The sequence below is a fragment of the Leptosomus discolor genome, chromosome 17, assembly GCF_034619465.1.
Source record: "Leptosomus discolor isolate bLepDis1 chromosome 17, bLepDis1.hap2, whole genome shotgun sequence".
Lineage (NCBI taxonomy): Eukaryota > Metazoa > Chordata > Aves > Leptosomiformes > Leptosomidae > Leptosomus > Leptosomus discolor.
The window spans coordinates 16,752,163-16,777,394 of NC_141407.1; the positions used below are offsets into that span (position 1 = coordinate 16,752,163).

At 62.4% G+C, this 25,232-nt stretch overlaps 1 protein-coding gene across 1 annotated transcript; it reads left to right on the forward strand.

The window, feature by feature from the left end:
- Positions 1–14,285: 14,285 nt before the first annotated feature.
- SAMD10 (sterile alpha motif domain containing 10) lies at positions 14,286–23,005 on the forward strand. Its single transcript, XM_086474602.1, has 6 exons — positions 14,286–14,355; positions 14,435–14,437; positions 16,584–16,774; positions 20,322–20,490; positions 21,605–21,745; positions 22,941–23,005. Exons 1-6 carry the CDS (start codon positions 14,286–14,288, stop codon positions 23,003–23,005), a joined length of 639 nt encoding a protein of 212 aa, XP_086330728.1.
- The last annotated feature ends 2,227 nt before the right edge of the window (positions 23,006–25,232 follow it).

A 25,232-nucleotide genomic window follows, 5' to 3' on the forward strand; every position in this document is an offset into this window, starting at 1 on the left:
GGCGGCGGGGGACGGCGGCGGCGACGACGAGGCGGGACCGGGGCCGCTGGAGGCGACGAGGAGAGCGACGGCGGCGGCGGCGGCGGAAGCGGCGGGGAAGGGGGGTGGCGCCACGGGGCGGGGCTCAGCCGGGCGCGTGGGCGGGACTTCCGCTCCCACGGGAGACAGCGCGCCCCCTAGCGCGCGGCGGCCGCAGGCGGGGAGGGGGCGCTCCGGGCGCGCATGCGCGCATCTGCCAGCACCTGCGCACACGTACCCCTCCCCGTGCAAGGACCCGCCTCCTCGTGCAAGGACCCGCCTCCTCGTGCAAGGACCCGCCTCCCTGTGCAAGGAATCGCCTCCCTGTGCAAGGACCCGCCTCCCCGTGCAAGGACCCCCCTCCCCCGTGCAAGGAACCCCCTCCCCGTGCAAGGAACCCCCTCCCCGTGCAAGGACCCGCCTCCTCGTGCAAGGACCCGCCTCCTCGTGCAAAGACCCGCCTCCCTGTGCAAGGAATCGCCTCCCTGTGCAAGGACCCACCTCCCCGTGCAAGGACCCCCCTCCCCCGTGCAAGGAACCCCCTCCCCGTGCAAGGACCCCCCTCCCCCGTGCAAGGAACCCCCTCCTCGTGCAAACAACCGCCTCCCCGTGCAAGGAACTGCCTCCCCGTGCAAAAGGCCCAGGTAGGCATTTGCACCGGGGCCATGTTGGTGGTTCAGGAGCCGCCATGGCGCTGCGCTGGCGGCTGGAATCAACGGGGCCGATGGCGCGGGGCCGGGTGACACCGGGGCTGCGGGGGGGGGGGGGATGGGGGGATGAGGGGGAATATGGGGATGAGGATGATGGGGATGAGGGAGATGGGAACGATGGGGGATGAGGATGATGGGGATGAGGATGAGGATGATGGGGATAATGGGGCTGGGGATGATGTTTATGGGGAATATGGGGATGAGGATGATGGGGATGGGGATGATGAGGATGATGGGGATAATGGGGAATATGGGGATGAGGATGATGGGGATGAGGATTAGGATGATGGTGATAATGGGGCTGGGGATGATGGGGACAATAGGGGATGAGGGGGATGATGGAGATGAGAAGGATGGGGATGGAGAGGGATGAGGGGGATGGGGATGAGGGGGATGATGGGGATAGGGATGAGGGGAATATGGAGATGATGGGGAAAGGGATGATGGGGATAGGGATGATGGGGGCTGGGGATGCTGGGGATGCTGAAGCTGTGCTCTCATGGCATTTAAAATTCATAGGAATTACCATTATTACTATTATTAGGAAACACGTAGCTGCTGAGGATGGCTTGGAGCATCCCCGGGAGGTGCGCGTCTCTGCTGGGGAGCGAAGCCACCACCACGTATTTAGCAACCCCCCAGCCCGACTAGGGGGGGGGGGAAAGGGACAAAAGGGGCCAGAAACATCCCAGCAGGGCCCAGAGCTGGATGGAGCCCCCGGCACAGCTCACCCTCATCCCTCCCCAGCCCTCGCTCCCCCCCGCTCCCCTCCGCTAACGATTTCCAAGACAAATTATCTCTGTGAGCACCAGCGGGTTTTGGGGCTCATCCCTTCGCCAGCCCGGGGGGACTCTCGCTCCGTGGCAGAGGAGTCGAGGCACCCCGTGGGGATGGGGGGCACACATCCAGCCCTTTGGGGTGCAGGGATCCGGCCTCTCGGGGGTGGGCAGAGCAGCAGCCCCTCTGCCTGCAGCACCCCTCCTCCCTGGGGACCCGAGGATCTCCCAGGGGCTCCTGCCTCAGTTTCCCCAGCCAGGTTTCTCTTGCCCACCCCCGCTGGGGGTGTCAGGATTTATCCGCCGGCGCTCAGCAAAGTCTCCGTGAGATCCGTGCCCAGCTGTAACCGAGAACTGGAGGGTCCTTGTCCCTTGGGAGAGGCTCGGGGTCACGGATCACAAGGGCAAGGGGGAGCGAGAGGGGTGCCGAAGGGCCCTGGGGATGGTTTAGGGGCTGTCTGCCATCCCGCAGCCCCCACCCCAGCACCCAGCCCTGCCTCCCGCTGCCGGTCCCTGCCAGCTTTCCCAACGTTCCAGCAGAAACCAGCTGTGGGGAAGACAAATAGCCCCATTTTGCATGCTAATGGCAACCCAGCCCCCAGCCACTTCCCATCAATCTATTTTTGGGTTTTGCTGGAGGAAAAAAAAAATAAATTACAAAATCACTTTTGCCAAACAGTTGGGGTGGCAGAGAGAGGGGGGGCAGGGAGGCTGCAGCATTCCAGCTCTCCTGGCCGGGCACCCTGGAGCGAGGGCAAAGCCCGTGGGAGCATCCCCAGCGCCAGGGAGGGATGTGGGACCCCCTGAACCCCCTCCCAGTGCTGCAGGGGGCTGTCCTGAGCGGCTGCTCTGCTCCCCATTGCAGGAAAACCCGGCCCCGCCGCCTCTGCAAAGCCCCTCCGTGCAGCTGGGGACCATTTCCCCGCTAGGGCAGGATTTGGCCCTGGGAGAAGGGCCCGTCAGCCCCCACCAGCTCTTACGGTTTTTACGGTGGAGCTAATAAAAGATGTTGCTGCCCCAGCAAGTCCGGCCTCTTCTGTACACCCTGAGCGTTCTCATGCTGCAGCCGTGCTCCAGCCCACCCCGTGTCATCGAGCACCAAGTGAAACCCAGCAGATCTTGGCTGGGGGGGTGGATAAATCCCTGTCCCTGCCAGGGGAGGAAGGGATGGGGGATGAAGGGCACCCCGTTCCTCCCAGCAGCAGCCACCAGGAACCTTCTGGAGCCGAGGGGAGAAGCTGTGGCAGGGACGGGGAGAGCAGGGAAGCGCCTGGTCTCTGCTGAGGCTGTGGAAGCTTCAAGGATTTCACTTCGGGGGATATTTCCTGAAAATCTGAAGGTGCTGAGGTGAGGGATGGTGGCAGGGTGACCCCACCATCGCTGGTCTTAGGGCTGTGAATCTTCTCTCTTTACACAACTCCAGCACATGGGCGGGAAGGTTTCCCTGGCGTCTGCAGCACACGCACGCTCCAATCAAGGAGAAAACTCGGAATAATTTACAGCTTGAATAAAATCAATGATTTTTAACCATCTCTCTGCATGCGCCCGGGGTTTGTTAAGTACTGGGGCGAGCCAGCAGCTGGTCACCAGCGTGGCCCTGAGCCGCTCTCCATCCCACTGACCTTGTGCGCTGGGAGCTCTGGTTTGATCTCCCAGCGGCGCTGGAGCACAGCAGGGATGACCAGTTCATGGCCCTTGAGCATCCTCACCAGCTCCTCGGACACCCCCACAGGGTTCTCCTGGGGTTTCCCTTTGCTACCCAAGCCCTGGCACTGGGCTGCTGCCGGGACGGGGCCGAAAGCCCCGCGGGGTTGTCAGTCAGGGGTTATTCCAACTAATGCAGCCGAGGGGTGGTGGGGTGGGAAGCCGAGGAGGGGGGAGACAGCCCCGAGCTCCTCCTTGGGTGGCAGCAAAGTGGCCTTGGGCATCAAGCGAGAGGTGGCCGGTCCCCACGGTGCCACGGTGGGAAGGAGCGGGGGCGGCTGCGCTGTGGGTGTTGCTCTGCCCCGCAAAAACACCCCGAAACGGGGCGAGATGCGGGGAGGAGAGGCTTTCACCCTGGGGCAAGCGGCGAAGGGGTAACGGCACCCGTTACACGTGCAAACGTGACGCACCACCCGCACGGGCCTGCTGCCGGGTCTGCGCGTCGGCCCCGCGCGTCTGATCTCCCTCCGCGGCGTTTTCGTGGATGGGGAAGAAAACCCCGGAGGAACGGAGCCACCAACGGCAGCCGCTGTCGGTCACTCCTCTCTCCTGGCTGCACGGAGTCCCCCTCGCTTCTGGTTTAGGGCTCCCCGAGCTCCGTTGCTGCCCACCTTGCCAAAAAAAGCGAGGGGGGGCAAGGGAGGCTGCGCTCGCTGGCACGGGCGGGTGTATCAGCGCTCGCAAAGGCTTGAAAGTGAAAAATAATCACTGAGGGGGGAACGCGAGGCCAAGCTCATTTACTGCGGATCCCGCTGAGCGCTGGGCGGCTCAGGAGCTGGCCCGAAGCCGAGCGAGTTGCTGCCCAGCCCGTGGCGGGGGCTGCTGTGGGGAGGTCGCCACGGCCCCCCTCGCTCGCACAAAGCCACCTCTGTGTCCCCGGGGCGGGGGGAGAGCGGAGGCGGTGGTGGCTTCTCCCGGGACGACGGGAAAACAAACCCCAGGGCTCTCCCAAAGCTGGAAATTCATGTTTTTAAATATCCATCGCCCAGCGCAGGGGCAGGATCGACGGCGAGGCTGCTGCCCAAGCACCATCTCCCGGTGCCTGCCTGCCAAAAACTCCTGCCTGGCAAACTCCTGCCTGCAAACCTGGAGCAGAAACCCAGCGTCACCTGCCCATGGGCCGGTGCCAGCACCGTGCACGGGGACGGGGCATCCCAGGGGTGTCTGGGGGCACAGGGGGGGGACACCTGGAGCAGTGCGAGCTCCTCGGTTGACCCCTGGGAGGTAAAAGAGACCGAATTCAGCCCCGGCAGCCGCAGGCACGTTTACACCTGCGGCCGGCGCGGTGCTTGCTGGGTGGAGGTGCCGCTGCTTTGCGCTCCCAAATGGGATGATTACTTGGATTTCAGACGTGGAAGTGTGAGAAAAGACTAAAACAGGGGCTTGTTTTTAATCCCTGTCGGCTCAGCTGCTAAATTAACACTTTTGGAGCCTGTTCTCACTTGATTATCACCCCGTGCCGTGAAATCCTCTGAAGACAGGATGTCCTACTTAGCGAAATCAACTCCGCATTAGGTAAATATACTTCCTGAAATTTTAATTAGTCCCGTGCAACGATGCGGAGCGGCCCCGAGGACGCGTCTGCAGCATCTGCTCCCCTGCGCGCCCCGAGCCGAGCACCGAGGCGCGGCAGGGAGCCTCGCCGGAGCCGGCGGCGGGCAGGTGCCGAGTTCCCACCGCAGCAGGGAGGGAGCGAGGTGCCTTTGAACGTCTCCTCTGAAGCCGCCTGAGAGCTCGGAGAGAATTAGCGGAGGCTGCTAGAGGGTCTTAACACGGAGCTCACACCCTTGGCAATCGAGAGAGCGGAGCTGGCGTCAGCCGGAGATTTGCTGGGAATAATCCCTACGTGGGAGAAAGCTCAAGGGTGCAGGTTGCTTGCCAGCAGCGTGCTGATCGTGCTACCCGAACGGCATTCATTAAAATCACCTTTTCATCCCAGGATGTCTAAAGTCAAGAGCTCTTGGAGATGGACCACTATTTCCCAAAGTGCTTGGTGATCTGGACATCCAGATGAGGTGGGTGCAGAGGGTCCCTGTGCCGAGGGCAGCGTGCCCGTGGTCCCAGTCCTGGTCCATCTCCAATGATTCAGCCATCAGTAAAGCTGCCTGAGCCCCTCCTGCCTCTGGTCTCCATTGCCCCAGAGTAACAGCTCGGGTTTGGGGGGTTTTTGCTCATTTCTGCCACCCAAGGCATTGCAAGCTCTGACCGTGGGTGAGGTAAGGAGTGAAGGTGGAGGTGGAGGTGATGGTGATGGTAGAGGTGAAGGTGGAGGTGATGGTGAAGGTAATGGTGATGGTGAAGGTAGAGGTGAAGGTGGAGGTGATAGTGGATGTGGAGGTGAAGGAGATGGTGATGGTGAAGGTGAAGGTGATGGTTAAGGTCGAGGTGAAAGTGGAGATGGAGGTGATGGTGGAGGTGGAGGTGAAGGTGGAAGTGGAGGTGATGGTGAAGTTGACTGTGATGGTGGAGGTGCAGATGAAGGTGAAGGCCTGCTAAGCCCCCCCCCAAAACACCAGGGCTCCCTGTTGTTTCCCAGTTCTGGTATTTCCCATCGCTTCTGCTCTCTCCGTCTCCTCTGTGCTCCCATCCACAGCTCCTTCCTAAAAAACGCTGTCTCTTCACCCCCTCCCATCCCCCAGCCCCAGGCTGCTCCGACGAGGGGGGACACATCACAACTGCCTGATCATCTCTGCAGCACCAGGGTGATGACCCTGGGGGGGGGGGGGACACACAAACCAGCAAATCCATCCCACTGCCCCCCACCCCCCAGGACCAGCTCTCCCTGCATCCCACGGGATGCAACCAAAGGTGGAGCAGCCCGTGGAGCACCAGGGTGCACGGGCAGCTTTAAGCCCAGCGTTCCCCGACTGTTGAGCCCCTGGTTTTGCAGCCCGGCTGCACGTGCCACCAGCTGCCGGCTCCCACACCAGCGTGCGGTGGCAACCAGAGCACAGCAAATCAATTCGAGCTTGGCTGTACCTTGCGACGTAAATAATAAATCGGATTCTGTAAGCGCTCGAATGCAGCTGGCGAGCCCTGAAATCGGGCTGGAAGAAAACGGAGAACTCCAGGCCGCTGAGGCGGAGCGGGGCTGCGGTACGGCCGTTAACTCGCTCACGCTGGTTAGCGGCTGGGTGCTGGAAAAGTTTGCTCAGATGATGGTTTTCATTTGGGCACTGAAATAATAATTGTAGCGCTGGGGTGATGGCGGTGCCTGGCCTGGGGGGGGTATCCCCTGGTGAGGACGGCAGGATCCAACCTGCTCCAGCTTTGGTTACCCAATGGGGAGCAGACAGAGCCGGATGAAATTATTTTAGCCCCCCAAAATTGCAACAGATGTAAAAAAAACCCCAACAAAACCAACAGCAATTTCATCAAGTTTCAGTTGGGAGAGGAAAAGCCTGAGAACAGCATCCGACTGCCTTCCTCTGCCCCGGCCCCGGGGTTGTGGGGAGATCTGGCCGTGCCAAGGTGGTGCACGGGCTGCCCTGCGTCTCTGCGGGGCTCAGCACCTCTGCACGGGCTGGGCTGAGAGACAGCAGGGTGGGCAAAACCTCCCCAGCTCGCAAAACACCCACCAGCACAGAGCAGCTGCTTAAAAGAGACATGTTTTGTTTCTTTTTTTTTCTTACTGGAAAGAATTAAAATATGGCTTTGACTTTTTTATTCTTGCTGTGAATTGATTACGAGCTGGGAAAGGAGAAGCACGCTTCCTCGCTGTGCCCTTGCGGACGATGGCATCGCGGGTGTCCTCTCTTCGGATTAAGGTGCAAATTCACAATTGCATTTTGGGAAACAACATTACAAAAAAAAAAACAAACCCAAAAAAACAACCCTCTGTGCTGAGAGGAAGGAGGTGATCTGGGCTACGCTCTCAAATAATTACAGGCTGCCTGGAAAATAACCGTGACGTGCCAAAATCCAATTAGAAATACATCTATATCAGCCTCCAAATGAAAGAGCTTCCATAGTCTCAAGCCCCCCTCTGCATCCCAGGGAACAGAAAACAGGGAGCGATGCCTCGAACGTCTTCTGCCAGTAAATCATCGTCCTCGGGAAGGTGCAGAACCCGCAGTGCGAGCGGTGGGAGGGTGTCCTGCCCGGCCGGGGACGAAGGAGACCCCAGGCACCACCTCGGCTTTACCAGCCGGAGCTTCGGTGCCACCTGAAGCACCCCCCACCCTGCAGCAAGGAGCTTTGGTGCTTTATTGTCAGCGTGAAAATAAATTATTTTCAGGGAGAGATTTTCGTAACACTAAATATTTCCATGCCCAGTCGAGCTGAGCGCCATCCATCACCCCGCGCCAGGCAGGAGGCTTCAGGCACGAAGCTGTTTTCGATTCTGCCTCCCTGCAAGTGCCTTAACAAACTCATTTCAGACTCTTTGCACAAAAATTTGGGAATTGAGAAAACCCCTCCGTGGGGTTTGGCGCTCGAGCGCTGGTCACCAACCCGTGGGGCTGTGGTCGGGGGGGGCTCCCCGCCCCCCAGCTGCCTCTGCAGCCCCCAGCCCAGTGTCGTCCGGATGCCACCGGGGGCTTTGTGAAGGCGAAGGTGCCGTCCCGATGGGGATGGGATGGCTCGAGGCCACCCATGGCCACCTGCCCGGCCACCGCCGGCTGGCGCGGTTCCTCCCCCCTCGCTGGGCGCTCCCTTTTCCTGCTGACGAGCGGGTTTCATTAACGAGCAGACAAGCAAAGCAACAGAGAAATTAGCCACTTTTCTCCTTAGACAAATAACTTCCGTCTGAAGGCTTTTTATCTTCTCCCTCTCATCCTCGCCGGGCTGCGGCGGGAGGAAAGCTGATGTTTAATTACTTCCTTTATTCTCTGAAAAAAAACGAACATGCTGAATCATCCCGTCCTTGCACCCTCTCCAGAGGCTGGCGGAGGGGAGGGACGGGGCCCACGGTGACATTGGTGCTCTCCCGACCCAAATCCATGCACACACAGAGGGGAAACCTGGAGGTCCGGGGCTTACGGAGCTGGTGTCCCCGGCTCATCGCCTTCCCACCCCACCAATGCGTGGGGGAAAGGGGCCTCTGATGGGTGCTTTGAGCTGTATTCCGGGTTCAAGTTAAATTCACATGTTTTTTTCCTCCTGTTTAACTGCAGAAAACCCTCGGTCAGACGTTAAAAGACCCAAAACCAGACCAAAACCTAGGACAGAGCTGCTGGGGCTCGTTAAGAGATGCTGCAGCTTGGGAGGGGTTGAGTTGATAACCCAAGAATGATGCTGGAGCACGGAGCAGGCACCGGGATGTGCAGGATCACGCCATCTCCCCAGCCCTCCCCAGGCAGCCCCGAGGCACTGGGTTTTCCTGAAAATCCTTTGGGATTCCAGATGGATGGGTGGTCTGGGCTTCCCCACACACCCAGACCCCACTGCAGCATCACTGGGCATCATCAGGGTGCTAGGCTGGCACTGCCTCTGTTTGCAAATGATGATGAGGAAACAAATTCCTTCCCCCAAACGCTGGAAACCTTTCCTGGAGAAGTGCAATTGCTACCAGAAAAATCCGGGAAAGCAGTGGCTGGAAACGGTGGAGCACTTATTTTTAATAACAGCTTGGCATAATCTGCACACATTTTTCAAGCGAGATTAGCCTTTTCCTGCCAAGGCCTGTCTTTAACCATATTTCTCTTGCAAGATTTCTGCCATGGCTTGAAAGCTCCGTGTGTAGACAGAGGCTGAGGGAGAACTGGGAATTTCATAGTGATGGAAAATACGTTCCTTCTTTATTTGATGGAGTCAGATGACTGCAATGAGCCCTGACTGCTGTCTTGCAGTCGGAGGAGGAATGCTAACAGAGGGGCTGAGGGGGTGTTTTAGGGGCAGCCTGTTTGCAGGGTGCGTGGCCTGATGTCCCCGCGTGGCAGCGCGGTTGGTTCACAGCGCGGAGCTGAGCCTGGCCGGGGGCTTAAGCCCCATCTGAAGCAGGTCCTGAGCGAGCAGCCAAAAATTTGGAAGGCTCGTATTAATTCAAGGAGCTGAATTCCATTTTTGCAAGCGCTGCACGCACGCACACACAGCTGCGTAGCCTGGATCCGAGTGGGTTTTACGCCGTAGCCATACCCGTGCCACGAAGAGCCGTACAACCCCTGGCGTGAGGCCACGTGCAAGGTCACCACCACCCGCTGCACCTTCACAGCCCCAGCCCGTGGCCGTTGGTCGCCACGTGATGCGCATTAACTGTGCCGGAGCCGTTCACCAAGAAGGGAGCGTGGGTTTGGAAGCAGCATCCTGCAAACCTGAGTTTTCCTCCTCTTAAAGCAAGGGCGAGGGTGCTGCCCGGTGCTGGGGGAGGTCTGTGACAGGGCATCACCAGCACCCATCACTCCGCCGGGGTGGTAACCCCACGGGTGTTTTCGGAGGTGCCTGCCTTCGGCTATCGCACCTGACTGCCAGCCAGGGACCGTCCCTGTCAGCCCCCGCAGCCGCAGAGGGTCCGGCTGTGCACCCCGCGGTTATCCCACGCTGGGGTGGGACAGGGACACGGACACCGCTGGGCGCCCAGGACGAGGGCAAGCAGATGCCCGTGCCAGGATGCTCCACCTTTGCAAGGCGATGGGTGCTGGTGATGCCATTCTGCTCCGTGCCGGCGCACCATGCTCCGGTGAGGTTTGGTGGGTGCCTGCTCACAGTGAGGCCACCCACCAGAGCCCGTGTTGCGCACACGGGGACGAGCGCCCTCCTTCACCCACCCGGGGAGCTGTAAGTCAGGGATAGAGAGAGATTTGGGGAGGAGGGAAAAACCAGGCATTGTTTTCCGCTCTGTGCCCACGGCAAACATGAGCAAACCCCTGTGTACGGTGCCCACTGCACCCTGGTGTCCCCAGGACCTGTGCCCCAGGCTGGGAAGGGATCTGGGGGTTATGCCCAGTGGTGTCCTCCGAGGAGGGAACGGAGGGGATAACACCCGGTGGCCTCCAAGGAGGGAACGGGGGGGTGATGCCCGGTGGCCTCCGAGGAGGGAACTCAGGGGGTGATGCCCGGTGGCCTCCGAGGAGGGAACGGGGGGGTGATGCCCGGTGGCCTCCGAGCTGGGAACTCGGGGGGTGATGCCCGGTGGCCTCCGAGGAGGGAACGGGGGGGTGATGCCCGGTGGCCTCCGAGCGGGGAACTGGGGGGGATAACACCCGGTGGCCTCCGAGGAGGGAACGGGGGGGGTGATGCCCGGTGGCCTCCGAGGAGGGAACGGGGGGGATGATTCCCGGTGGCCTCCGAGGAGGGAACTCGGGGGGTGATGCCCGGTGGCCTCCGAGGAGGGAACGGGGGGATGATGCCCGGTGGCCTCCGGGCGGGGATCCGGGGGGTGATGCCCGGTGGCCTCCGGGCGGGGATCCGGGGGGACGCTCGGGGCACCCTCGGGGAAGGGAGCGGGCGGCAGCGCGGGGCGGGCGGGCGGCGCGGCGGGCGGAGCGCCCGGGGGTGGCGGAGCGCGGCACCGCCCCCAGCGCGGGCACCGGGGCGGGGCGGGCCGGGAGCGCCCGGTGCCGGCGGCGGCGCTGGCGGGGGGCGGGGGGGGGTGGGGGGCGAGGGGCTCCGTCCCCGCCTGAGCGCGGCCCCGCGGCGCGGAGGATGAGCTGCGGCCGGCCCAAGGACATGGAAGGTACCGGGCACGGGGGGGGGGTGGGCTCAGGTGCGCGGCGGGACGCGCCTCCCCCAGCCCCAAAAGCGGCGGGCACGGCCCTGGGGGGCTGCCCCCTCCATGCCGGGGGTCTGCCCTCCATCCCCTCCCTCGGTGCTGCCACCTCCATGCCGGGGGGGTCTGCTCTCCATCCTCTCCCCCAGTGCTGCCATTCCATCCTGGGGGTCTGTTCTTCATCCCCCCACCCGGCGCTGCCTCCTCCATCCTGGGGTCTGTCCTTCATCCCCCCCCTCCCCGTGCTTCCCCTCCATTCCCCCCCCTCTCCCCCAGTGCTGCCCCTCCATCCCGGGGATCTGTCCTTCATCCCCGCACCCGGTGCTGCCCCTCCATCCTGGGTGTCTAGCCTTCATCCTCCTCCCCCAGTGCTTCCCCTCCATTCCCCCCAGTGCTGCCCCTCCATCCTGGGGATCTGTCCTTCATCCCCCCACCCGCTGCTCCCCCTCCATTGCCCCCCCGTGCTGCTCCTCCATCCCGGGGGTCTGTCCCTCATTTCCCCACCAGCGCTGCCCCCTCCATACTAGGGCTCTGCCCTTCATCCCCCACCAGTGCTTCTCCCTCCATCCTGGGGGTCTTTTATCCATCCCCTACACCCCAGCGCTGCCCCCTCCATCCCAGAGCTCTGCCCTCCATCCCGGGGGTCTGCCCCTCCACATCCCCCTTTGCTACCCTCAGCACCCGGGGGAGGGTCTGTCCCCATTCCCTACCCCCAGTATTACGAATTGAACTGGGAAATTTGGTGGAGCGAGGGGGTGCAGGTGTGAGGGCAGGGCAGGCCTGGGGTGCTGGACTGGGGCAGGACCCCCGGGAAGAGCGTGTCGAGGTGGAAGGGGGCTCGCTGCAGGCAGAGGTGTCCCTGCCTGTGGGCTCCCGCGCCTGCCTCCTATCCCGACACCCTGCCTGCTGCCTTCACCCCACACTCTCTTCCATCCCCAACCCTCCAGAGATCCCCTGTCCTGGGGTGCTGGGGGACCTCCTGACAGTACCCACAGTGGGCTCAGGAGCACAGACACCCCCAAAGACATGCAGAGTCCCCCCCAAAAGCTGTGCCTCGGGGTCCCCTGCCCCTCTGCAGGCAGGCAGCCAGCACCCATGCACGCTTCCCCGATGTGCACCCTGGGCTGCAGGGGGAGGACAGAAAGGGCATCTGCCTTTTGTTCCCTTCCTCGGGAGACACCAGCGGGGAGCAGCCACCAGCCTGAGCTCCATCCCTGAGCGGGGCTCCCCTCTCACCTCCGCGAGCAGAGAATTCAGAGGGAAATGCTGGGGCGATGCTCATTGCAGCCAGAGCCTGGGCCAAGTACGCCCCAGGGGAACCTAGAAGGGCCAGAGGGGGTGTCAGTCCTCTCTGAATGTGGTCTTGTCCTCCTCGGGGCCAGCAGGTCTTAAGGAATAGCTCAGGGCAGGATCTGGTCCATAAGGACATCCTAGGGGTACAGCTTCAAAGATTACACGCACTGGGGGGATCCCCGAGAGCATCACTGTCTCCCCGGGGGCTCTGCCAGCGCAAGCAGCACCTCTGCCCTGCACCAGGGCGAAGCCACATGGAAGGGACGGAGGGGACCAGGGTAATGGCAGTGCCAGCGAGGCTCATGGCTCCTGCAGATGCTGCTAAAAGCGAGACGAGTCCCTCGCAAAGCTGCTCCATGAGCAGAGCGGATTCCCCATCCTAGGAATCCCCGGAGAATTCTGGTCTCATCCACCCTTCACCTGCCTGGAAGAACACAAGAGGGACGACCAGCTCCCTGCGAATCGCTCTCCAACTGTAGGCAAACCTCTCGCCCCATTTGGTGCTAAATGTCTCGTTCCCTCCCAGACACCAGGAGCCCGGCGAACCGACAAAGGGATTTTTGCTCCTCGCAAAGCTTGTTCCAAGCTTCTCCCAGGGCCCGCCGTTAATCCCGGGAAGCCTGCCTGATCCCGGGAAGCCTGGCTGCCCCCCACAGCAGCTGCCTACAGACGTGTCCCCAGAGGGAGGGCACACGTCTGTGGGACACCCACGTGTGCGACGGCGTCAAAGACACAGGGACATCCCCGAGGCCATGCTGGGAAGCGGTGGCAGAGGAAGGAGCTGGTTGTGTTGTCTGTCCAAGAGCTGGGCTCCCCTCTCCGTGCCCTTGCCTGCTCCTCCCGCAGCTTGGCTGCCTGCTGCCGTTTCCCCCAGGGCAGGTCCCCGACACCAGGCAGGCAGCACCCCCAGAAAGTTAGCTCGAAGCCAGTTTCCTGGTAGCCACCAGCTCGTGCCCACCTTGGGACCGACCTGGGGGTGCTTTTGCCGGTGCGTGCTGCCACGTCCGGCCCCAAGGTCTCCATCCCTGGGAGGTTTCCCATCCCTCTGCCCGGCAGCGGCGGCTGCTGCTCTGAGCCGCTCCAGCACTCACGTTTCACCAGCCATAAAAGTGTCTGGAGAAGGAAAGGGAGCGGCGGCGTGCCAGGCGGAGGGAGGGAGCGGTGTCTGTCCCTGCCGCTGCCACAGACCCCCTCCCACCGCCCTGGGCAGGTGACTGCTGGTCACCCCTGTGGTGACCCGGCCCCTGGCCTCCCCCTCCACCCATCCCTTGTGGTTGGTGAGGTGCCCAAAATGCATCAAAGAGCCCCTGAGACAAAATGAGCCGGCAGCGATTCCCCAGCCCGCGAGCAGGCGGTGGGGTGTCCATCGCACGGGGCTACCACATGAGGTGCAGGGACCATCAACCCAGAAAGACGGGGGCACAGTGGATGTTGGGGGACCAGAGCCGAGCTCTCCCCTCTCTGTTCCAGCTTGCCAGCCTGAAGGCTCCTGCAGCCCCGTTCTGGGGTTCAGCACAGCATTTGCTCACCAACCTGTGCTGCCGGCTGTGGGCACCCCCCTTCTGCCCGGACCCCAGACATGGCCATAACCCCGATGGCTTTGGCCGGGTGCAGGAGCAGACCACGCTGAGCCCCGCAGCCCCTGCCCAGAAAGGATGCTCATCACCGCGCTCCCTCTTTTCTTTTCCTCCTGCATCCTGAAAGCCCCGAGCCACCGGTGACCCCGGTGCTCACGAGTTTGCCACAGCTCCGCTCAGCCCCGGGGCGCTTCGATGGCCAACGGGTCCAGCGTCCCCCCGCAGCAGCCCCCCAGGCTTCCCATCCCTCCCAGTGCCAGCTGGCCCTGCCGTGGGATTAGGCAGGAGCACGCGAGGAAAACGCCGAGCATCTCTCCGGATCAAACGCCCACGGGGCAGCAGGGAGGGGGTGTCATTCACCTCCCCCTCCCCGTACGAGGCCAGCTGGGGGCTGCCCAGGGCTGGAGCTGGGGCGAGCGTGCAGCCACCATTTGTTGGCAGCGGGAGGGAGGCGATCGGAGGAGTCAGTCAGGTGTGGACGAGGTATGAGGGGAGGCAGGGATGGAGCCGTGCTTGTGACAGCCGGTGCCGAGCGCTCGTGCGCATCCCTCCTCCCGCCGAGATGCAGCAGGGCCGGCCATCCCTCTGCTGCGTCTCCACCATCCGCAGCTCGCAGGGACCACCCGAGCCAGGTGAGAGGGGCTGCAGGGCATGGCCGGGGGGCTGCGGGGCCAGTAGGGTTGGGGGGAAACGCTGCATGTGCATCCCCAGCCGGTGGGCACAGCCTGCGGCTCAGCAGAAGGAGAAGCGGAGGGGATGGATGGAGGGCGGCTGGGTGCTCGTGGCTTTGCTGTGGCTGCTCCCGGGCACGGCACGGGAAGGAGAAGAGAGCCCACGTTGGAGGCCGCCCCCCATGTCCCTGCGTGGAGCCAGCCCAGGGGCTGCCCTGCCGCGGGGCTCCTCTGCCCCCATCCTTCCCTTGCTCCGAAATGCTCCCTCGTGCCCTGGCTCGGCACCCCTTACCCTCACCCATGTCGAGGGATGAGAAAGTTGGGACCCAAGGGCTGGGCTGGGGAGCGGGAGGCTGCGGAGGAGCTGCCGGAGGAGCTGCCAGGGGCTCCAGGCTCCAGGGCAGCAGCCGTCTGCCCCCGATGGGGAGCGCGGTGCCGCGGGTGCTCCTGGCCCTGCCTTTCTCCTCGGCTTGTTTTTCCCTTCATCTTTCCCCCCGTCTCCCATCTGCTCTCGCTCCGGCTCTCTCGCCTCCAGCCGTGTTTGCTGGAGGAGCGTGGATGCCACATCCTGCTGCTGGCAGCAGAGACTCTAGAGCTCCCCATGGATGTAGGTCCTGATGGCCAGAGCCCCCTTCCCCTCTGCTCCCTCACCAAGCCTTGCTGCAGCGAGTCCTGGGGAAGCCGAAGGACACAGCTCTGGCACCAGCCCCCCCCCGCCGGACCTGCCGGGTCCGTATCTGCCCCCAACGCCCAGCAGGACAGGCAGTTTTCAGCTCAGGGGTAGCCCAGCCCAGGGCTGGGTGCTCCGGGTGCTGGGGGCAGGAGAGCTGGTGGCATCTCAGCCATCGTTGGCTGGAGGGAGCACAACTTGCTGCTGTCCTTGCCCACCGGGTCTGAGGTGTCTGAGGCTGCAGGAAACCATCGGAGACATCCCCGTCACCCGAGACAGACACAGAGACCACCCCTGCCAACTCTGCCTCTGCTCCACACCAAGCCTCTCCGTGGATCTCCCTTCAGCCTGTTTGCCATCCCTTCCCCCAGCCATTGGTCAGGTCCCCTGCCTCAGTTTCCCCGCGGCAATGCGTGTCGCTGGGTGTGTTTAAGGAGCAAGGCGGTGTGATGTGGTCTGGATAACCTGGGGCACACTAACACCCATTCTGTGCTCCATTTTGACTTCTTTTTGGCCAGTTTGTCTCCTCTTGCATGAAGATGCTCAAGAGGTCTCTGAAATCTCTTCCCTCTTAAAACCCACTAATTACAAAACCGAGCTGCAGCCGGTTTTCTCCAGCCCTTCTGCCCTCCCAGGGTGGGTTATCCCCGGAGGCGGATCTCCTTTGGGGGCTGCTCTGCTTTCGGTGGTGGTTCGTGATTTCCCCGGCTTGCTGCGGTGGGAGCAGGTGAGCTGGGGGATGCTCTGGTCTTTGCTTCTGGAGATCAGCGCTGCTTATGTCGAGCCGGCTGGCTTTTATCCAGAGCAGACGAGCGCCTGAGCCCCTAATACCCACTCGTCCTCCTCCCACAGCAGCCGGGCCCCTTCAGCCCCCCCCCCAAAGCAAAGCTTTGCAGCCTTATTGCAACCCAAATACTCTCAGCTTATTAAAACACAAGGAGTCAGGGACAAAAACTACTCGTTGTGGGTAAATGCCTCTTCGTGGGTCATCATTGATGGGCTGGTGTTTGGCCGTCCCTTGGGTCTGCGTGTCTGCGGGGCAGCAGCCATCCCCGAGCAACCACAGTCTGTGCTGGGGGGCAGCAACCATCGTCCCCTTCTCCACTGGGCTGCCCAGGGTGGGTTTTATCTGCTCCCCATCCCTCCGTGGCAGCACCTTCGGGTCAGCCTGGTCCATGGAAAGCGGCTCCTGCCCTCCCAGCGTCTCGCCCAGCAGGAGCAGGAGGTGACAACCCCGCGGCAGAGATCGGCGGCGGGTCCCCAACGCCTGCGTGGCGGGGGGGGGTGTCGAAACAAGCGTCGCTCACGATGGGTCCGTGCGGGCAAACGTCTTGTCGATGCCCTCCTGCTCCTGGTGCCGCCCGGTGGGTTCGTGGGCCAAAGGGTTTTCTCCCTGGGAATGAGAAGGGAAGGCAGGAGGGGGGAAATTTTGGCCGTGGGGAGGGACGGCCCAAGCTCAGCGCGTCCCGTGGAGTAGACGAGGCACCGTGGCCGTCTCACACCCCCCTTCCCTCCACAGCCGCCGCCGCCACCGCTCACTTCAGCTTCTGCCGCAGCCTCCTGGAGCACACGGTCTCGGCCGAAAACCTCAGCTACCGCCTGCAGAGGAACCCGGGCAGCAGCCTCACCTGGCACGACGGCCGGAGCCAGCGGGCCGATGGCAGCCGGACCGTCAAGCTCCTGCGGCAGCCGGGCACCGAGGGCTCGCAGGTACCCGCCGGGCTCCTCCGCGCCCCCCGGCCCCCGCCCCGGGGCTGCCCAGGGGGACGCGGTTCCTCGTGTTGCCCCATCCCGTCGATTCCCCGCAGGAGCGTCTCCTCTTTCTCTGCAGGGTCAGGCTTTCCGATCCCGTTTTGCTGAAAGCCCTCGTGATCATTTGGCATTTAATTATAGTAATATATAGAGATATCATAATTTAGCTATTATCCTCAGGCTGGGGGCTGTGCTGGGGTGAGCTCTGTGCATCACCTCCCCTCCACACCTGCAGCTGGAATCACGATTTTGTAGTAAATGTGCCAGAACCAAATTCCTTATAGTGCCTTAAAATCCCAGAGTGGTTGGGTATGTCTGTTAGCCAGGTTTGGGCCGTTCTCCTCCTAAAATTCTGAGCTTTATTGCATTAATGAGGCTGTGAGCTGAAGATTTCCAGCTGTTTGCCTGCTGCCCTGGTTCTGCACGGCCGTGGGAAGGAGCATCTTCCCAGCGGGCGGCTCCTGGTCCTTCCTAACCCCTTCATAATGCCCTGGGAGCAGCGTCCAGAGACAGCACAACCAGCCCATGATCACTGGAAAGAAAAGAGGGGAAATGAAATTCCCCAGCTTCCAGCTGCCGATATGGAGATGCTTTTGCATCTTGAGGGCCTGGCCGCTTGGGCGTTGAGGGGGAGCAGGGCGCCCACGGGGGCGGGTACAGCCCCACCACCATCACGCTGCGATGCCCACAGGAGCGGCAGCCCCAGGGGTGCGGTGACCTCTGTCCTGGGAGAGCACCGTCCCCGTCACCCCTCCAGGCACCCTGGTGACTCCTTCCCTCTCGCCCCTCTGCGACAAGCGTGGGGACAGTGGGACACGCCAGCCGCTCTCGAGGTGGCATCTGTGTTCATCTGCCTCTGCGTGCCTCCCAGAAGGATTCGGGGGGGGGGGGGGGGGCAGAAAGGCTTTAAATTTGCCATAAGCAAGGAAAAACGCCCGAGAGAAGGGACGTGACGTGCTCCCAGGGGATGGCTCCTGCCACCTGGCTCCCCCCAGCCACCTCCTGCCTCCCTGTGGAAGCAGCCTCCGAGCCCTCCCGCCCGCTCGCCTCAACACCGGCGCTCGATATCCACGGCTGAGAGTTGATCGGAGCGACAGCGCAGCTCACCCGGCTGGAAAACGAGCCCCGGATCCATTACACCTCCCCTGCCCACCCGGGGAGCGTTGGGGCTCTCTTGGGGACCCATCGGTGGGAAGGGGGGGTGAGGTGGGGGGCGCTTTGCCCACCACGGGGGATGCTGCACCCCGAGCCGGCAGCGCAGGGTTTCAGGAGGCTGAGACGGATCCCCAGCGTGGGGCTGTGCCTGACGGGCCGAGCGCTCGCAGACGTGAGCGTGCCCAGGGAAATCGTTTTGTTTGCCACCTCTTCCCCCCCCTGTGCCTCGGAGGGTTAGTCGGGTAATAGCTGTGGGAAGCTCGCAGGAAGCTCGCCGTTATTTCCCCCAGCCCCTCGGCTTCTCATCATGGCTCGTTAGTGAATCCAGAGCGAATCGCCTCCTCCTCCTCCTCCTCCTCCTCCTCCTCCTCCCCACGGCACACTCTCCGGCGCGCTCAGCCAAGTGTGAAGGAGCCGAGCGGCAGTCGGCTCCCGGGATCTGTCTGGAGGGGGACGGGCAGCTACCGGCCGCCCACCCAAAGGTGGGGTTCGGTTTGGTTGGGAAACCAAGTTGTGCGCATCGGCCCCCGCGTTTTCCGTCTGCTTTGGAGATGGACTCCTTGGGTATTAATTTACAGCCTCTTTGCCTTCTTCCCTCTTGCTCGAATGTCCCCAGCTGCCACAGGCAAGCCCTCCTTGAGTCCCTTTCCAAGCCCAAATGCTCCCCTGGGTGCAGCAGCCCCTGCCCAGCTGGCCGGGCTCCTTTGGGTGAGCCATGCCCAGCACGGGGCCAGGGGGGACACGCCGGGCCCCACTGCCCTCTGCCACCTCCTCTCTGGCATCTCTCAGGGATGTGTCATTAGTATCAGTAACTGCAGGTTGTCTGGAGTCCCCGTTACACTAATTATCTCTGCTCCTCTATTAGGCATGCTTAATTAGCCAATGTTCACACACGGAGGTCGACGTTGGCATACCGTGGTCCAAGCGCTGTCGACCTTCCCCGTGCTGTCCCCGCATCCACTGCTGCTTCTGCCGTGTCCCAGACACGGGGGAGGACCGTGCTGGCACGGACACCGGCAAACTGGTCCCCTCCCGTTGCGGGCAGCGGGGACGCCTTTCCCATCCCCACCTGCCCACGGTCCAGCCCAGGACAGTCCCGGCAGCTCAGGCGCAGGGCGCTGCTTTGGAGGAGCGATGTTTGCTCGCGCTGCTCGAGGACGAAGTCTCGGCGTCGCCGGCAGCTCACCAGTCTGGGTGCTAAAACCAGGAAAAGGTGGATTTCGGCATCCCCTAGCCCCGCTTCCCAGCCAGCCTTAGGATCCCCCCAGGAGAAGCGGGCTCGTCCCCCTGCGCCGTTACATCTCCAGGCGGTTGGTTTGCTCCATACTGGGATAAATCCAGGCTGCAACGACCTCGTGAGGTCGGAGTCGCTGTGATGTGGGTGAGAAAATGGAGCTACGGGGTGAGACCAGCCACTCCAGTAGGCAGCTGGAGGGAAGGAGGGAGGGATGCTGTCAGACAAGCCCTGTCTCCCCGTGGGCACCACTTCTCCCCCTCCATCCCCTCTGCTCTGCAGGTCCTGGTCCCATCCTGCCACCAGGAAGGTGCCTGGCACCGAGGACAGTCAGGCGGCCAGTGCTGGAGGGAGCAGCTTGTGTTGGGGGCCAGGGCAGTACTGGCAAGGGGTGAGGGTGTGTGGCAGAGGTCTCCAGGAGGTGGAGGGTGGCCAGGGCATGCTGGGGCACTGAGGACTGCCACCTCAGTTTATCCCAGGCGTCTCTGGGCATGGCAGCACCCCGAGAAAGGGCTGCAGGGTTCAGTGGTGGCTTTAGATGCCCGTGAGGCTGCAGGATTTTGTCATGGCCGATCAGCTCAGGGTTGAAGGAGGATGAGATGGAGAGAAAAGGAGATTCCCTCCTGCTCCAGGGCACCAGCTGGCTGCTGGCTGCCTCCCGGGGGGACTTCTGGTGGGGATGGCTTTGCCCCGGTACCTGCTGTCCCCTGGGATGTCGCTGGCCCCATCCCCACTGAGAGCTGCCAACAAGTGCCACTCTCTGCCTGGCAAGGGGTGGGGGGGGACCCTGAGGACCCCTGGGACATCTCCCAAGCCTGTGTGATGCTCTGCTGGGCTGGGAGATGCGCAGGGGAGGGGGGCTGGTGCTCTCACTGCAACAGGAGGGCCGGGGAGCTCCTGGGTGTGGGGTCTATTAGGGCAGGAACCCCATCTCGACCTCCCATCCCCGCTCCCCCCGCCTCCAGAGGGTGCAAAGCCAAAGTCTGCCAGCGTCACCACCGTCCTGTACCACCACCCAGCATCTCCCCCATCCCCGTGGGCTGACCTCCCCGCCGAGGCATCTTCCTCCTCACGTGGCCAAATCCTGCTAACCCCTTCCCCTCCCGCTTCCCGCAGGGCCGTGCCTGCGACCACTACGGCATCTACCACACCAGCCCCACGCTGGGCAGCCTGGCCAAGCCGGTGGTGCTCTGGACCCAGCAGGATGTGTGCAAATGGCTGAAGAAGCACTGCCCGCATAACTATCTCATCTACGTCGAGGCGTTCTCCCACCACGCCATCACAGGTATGGTCGACACAATTAACTCCCAGTGCTAATTGCCCTCAGCACGTGCTCCTGAGAAATAGCTGTTGGGAGGTTTGTGGCTTGCAAGGCAGATGCACCCCCTTATTTCTGCCCCCTCTCCCCACGGAGGTGCAGGTGGGGTGAGAGCTGCCCCACGGCACCAGGCACGGGGTGGGCAGGAGGCATTTGCCACCCGGGTGAGCTCCGGGACGGGCTGGAGGTTGTTTAAGATGAGCATAGGGGAGATTGTGGTTTGTAAGATGGGGAAGAGTCTTCTCCTCACCTAGACTAACATAACAGGAATATTTTAAATACTGAAAATCTGTGCAGAAGAGGAAAGATCTCTGCCCAGCTGGAGCCCAAGTTGCTTCCTTCGGGTCTGAATCCAACACCCAGTCCTTGGAGGAGGCTTACCTCTAGGACCTGCTCCCTCCCCTTTGCCCCCTGGGGACAGTGGCTTTAACCTCTACATCTGAGCATCATCCCTTTCCAACCTCGACCTATGCATGGCCAAGCAGAGCTCAGCCAGGGCCAGGAGAAAGCGGTGGGGAAGGGAGCGCCGGAGCTGCCCGGGAGGGATGCAAAGCCCTAATGCAAGAGCTCAGCCAGCCCTTGCGTGGGAAACAAAGGCAGCATTAGCAAATGTACGCTGGGAAACAAGGACAAAAGCTGGTTGTAAATCCGTCATCTAATAGCCCCCGGACTGGAGGAGAGTGGCTTGCCGGGGTCGGCGGTGGCAACGCTAATGCATTTTGATGGGTACCCCCATTTCCCCGGGACGGCCAGCCCGCGTGGGGACCGTGCGCTCGGGAAAACATCCCCTGATGCGGGAGGTGGAGCGGAGAAATGGAAAGCTGCTGCCTGCGGGGATGGGTTACGTGATGGCCGGAGCCGGTCCCTGTCCTGAGGCTGGGAACCTCGAGCTGCCACCCGGTGCTCTCCGAAAGCGGCGCCACCTGTGAGGCTTCCCCATCCCTGCGGGTCCGGGTGGTGAAAGAGCGTTTTAGGACTTCTCCCCTTTCCCCCTCCTTGTTCCCGTGTGAAGATGGGCTCCCATTGGAGTTGCACTTGTGCGGCGTCCCCGGCACGCCGCTGAGCGAAGCCGTGTTTGCAGGTCGGGCGCTGCTGCGGCTGAACGGGGAGAAGCTGCAGCGCATGGGCATCGCGCACGAGGCGCAGCGGCAGGAGGTCCTGCAGCAGGTCCTGCAGCTCCAGGTGCGCGAGGAGGTGCGAAACCTGCAGCTGCTCAGCCAAGGTAGGGCTGGAGGGAGGCCGAGCGGGGAGGGGAGGCCACAAAACCCAACCCCAGGGGAGGTCGTGCCCCTCCTGCAGCCATCCGGGCAAGCAGAGCGGTGGGTGGGTGGCCACCAAAGCCAGAGGCACCCACCTGCGCGGCGCTGGGGCGAGCGCAGCCCACGGCGTGGCTGGGATGGGGTGCGGAGCACAGGGTGGGGTGAGCGGAGAGGGGTTGGGGTGCACAGGGCTGAGTTTTGGTGCATGGGGACAGGCAGGGGTGCAGGGTTTGTGGTGCACTGGGATGGGTCGTGGTGCCCTGGGACGGGCTGCAGCGCACAGGGACAGGCTGTGGTGCACTGGTGGTGGTGCACTGGGATGGGTGGTGGTGCACTGGGATGGGTCGTGGTGCCCTGGGACGGGCTGCAGCGCACAGGGACAGGCTGTGGTGCACTGGTGGTGGTGCACTGGGATGGGTGGTGGTGCACTGGGATGGTCGTGGTGCACTGGGATGGGTCATGGTGCACAGGGACAGGCTGCAGCACACGGGCTGCGGTGCACGGGCGGTGGTGCACAGGGACGGGCTGTGGTGCACTGGTGGTGGTGCACTGGGGCGGGTTGTGGTGCACAGGCTGTGCTGCATGGGTGGTGGTGCACAGGGACGGGCTGTGGTGCACTGTTCGTGGTGCACTGGGGTGGGTCGTGGTGCACAAGGACAGGCTGCAGTGCACAGGGACAGGCTGCAGCGCACGGGCTGCGGTGCACTGACAGTGGTGCACAGGGATGGGCTGTGGTGCACTGGTGGTGGTGCACTGGGATGGGTCGAGGTGCACAGGGACAAGCTGCAGCACACAGGCTGTGGTGCACGGTTCGTGGCGCACTGGGGTGGGTCGTGGTGCACGGGTGGTGGTGCACGGGCGGTGGTGCACAGGGACAGGCTGTGGTGCAAGGGTGGTGGTGCACGGGTGGTGGTGCACAGCGGCGAGTTGTGATGCACTGGTGGTGGTGCTCAGGGCCAGGTTGTGGCGCTCAGGGCCGGGCTGTGGTGCACAGCTCAACATCCATTAGTGGCATTTTGCACGGAAAGGATGGGAGTCTCCGGGGCTGGCAGTGGGTGAGCTGGAACGTGCCACCCTGCAGGCTGTTTATTCCTTCCTCTCCCCACTTGTTCCAGCTTCTTTTGGAAATGTCTCCTAGCTGATCCGTCTGTTTGGCAGATTGCACCAACACTGTGAACCGAGCACCTCTGGGATGGGCTGTGCAGCGCCGATACGAGACCTGAACCACACGCTTGGAATACGAAGAGACAGCTTCCCAGCCACTCCGGGGCTTCTCTCCTTCTTCTTCTCTCTCTTTCTTTTTTTATGCATACATTTCTGTGCAGAGATGGGAGGTTTCCTCCAGCAGATGTGGCTCTTGGCTAGAGGAAAATTAGCAAAATGGCCACTGGAACAGATGAACTTTTGCCCACCTGAGCCTGAGGGTTCACAGGGAAAACGATGGCAAAAAGGAGACGGCGACAGGCAGGACTCAGCATCGCGGACAAATCGAGTGCTGTTACTCCCGGGACAGCTCAGAGCCATGCACAGGATGGCGAAGCCTTATGCACTTGGGTGACATCCCAGCACCCAGAGGCTCATGTCCATACCTCGGAGCTTATTTAGGGAGCTTTAGTTCTCTCTTCAGACTGGGCTGTCTTCCAGTGTCCTAGGAGGTAACGTTATCAGTAGCAAACAAGATGACCTGACCAGCCAAAAGAAATTAAAAGCGGGGCCAAGCCACCAGCACCCGGCCCTACTTGGTGAGTGAAAAAGGGAGCTGAGTCATCGGAGCTGGAAAATCCGGGAGCAAAGGCAGGGTGGACGCGCTGGGAGGATGCCGTGGCCGGGAGGAAGCTGTGCCAGGAGCTCGTCCTTCATCCGCCCTCGTTTGCAGGCAGACGGGGGAACCGATGCAGCGGCCGGGTGGGAGCAGCCAGGGATGCTGCTGGGTGGTGGCTGGGGGGAGGCTGGGGACTCCCGGGTGCCACGTGCCCCCGGTCCCGGTGCCCAGTTGTGCTCTCTGCGGCGCCTTCTGCGCTCCCACCAGCCCTTTGCAGAGCTCTGCTCCGCCGGGCGTTTGCAAACGCTCATCCCGACCTCCTGCCCCGGGGGTGGTGATGGTGCCACCGAACCCAGGCACCATCCTGGTGACCCAGCTCGTCATTAAGGTGAAGCAACTGTTACACCCCACCGCCCCCACCCGAACCCCTCCTGTCCGGAGCCACAGTCCGCTCACGCAGGCAGGTAAGGAACAACCGAGGATTTAGGGACAGGGTGGATGCTGACACCTCCCCACGTCCCCCCTGCGGTGATGAGGGCAGGACTGTGGGGCTGGAGGGGATCCCAAAACGGCAGCACCCCAAAGCCCCTGGGGCTTCGGAGCTGGCAGGGATGCCGAGGCAGGTCGCGGTGGCACCCCCGGCCGGGTGCCCACCCACCACCCCCCTGCTCCTCTGCTGGTAATAAAATAAGAGACTGTTATTTTACTTTGCTGCTCTCCTGACTCTTCCCATGCCTGAACGGGTTTAATCCCTCCAGCCCTTCCCAGGGATGCTCAGGACATGTCTCCAGCCCTAAATCCCCCGGGACAAGCACCTCCATGGGGGACAGGGGTCCCAACTGCGGGAACAAACCTCAGCCTGGGGGTTTTGCCAGTATTTAAATTCCCTCCCCCACCTCCACAGAACCACTGAGAATTAAGCAGCTGGTAATCTTTGCTGGTGGGCGGCTGGACGGGGGCGGTGGGGGGGGATTTGGGGTTGTAGGTACCACTCCAGCGCAGACAGTGGCTCGTGGCAAAGCGAAGGTCTCCGAAGCTCGTCTGTGAGTGGCATTACCGCAGCTCCCGAGCTGTGCTAAGCGGGATGGGAGGGCACGGGGCTGCCGGCAGGGTTAGGGCAGCCGGCAGCGGAGCCTGGGGCTGGCACGGGGCAGCGGCAGCCCGGTGTCATCCCTGTCCCATCGCGGCGACACTGCTCACCAGCGAAGGAGCTGGGAGATTTCCACGGGAGTGGGATCAAAGAGGAGCTGAAAACAAGTTGTTGCCCATGGCTAGCAAAAATGGGGATTGCACCCCAAGGGGTTTTTTGCCTCTCCTCTGAAATCCCCAAGGAAAGCTGTCCCCAGAGTCCTACGGGAGGTCTCAAGGTGTCAGTGGGGTAGAAGGAGGGCAAGATCCCCCCCAGGGCTTGGACCCCTGAGTGACGCCTGAGGCTGGATGCGGGGGTTTCAAGCCAGCGCCTGGCTTGGGGAAGGATGTGGCAGGGCCCGGGCGGGATGCGGGATGCGGGATGCGGGATGCATGGAGCCTCCTCAGGCTCCAGCTGCGGTGGCCGTGCTGTGCCCCTGGGGTGGGTTGTACACGGCCCAGGTGACGGAAAGGTCTCAGAAACAAAATCTCGTGCTCAAACCATTTTGGTTTGGATAACGGATTTGCCAAACGGTGCTCGGATCCAAGCAGGTGAATTC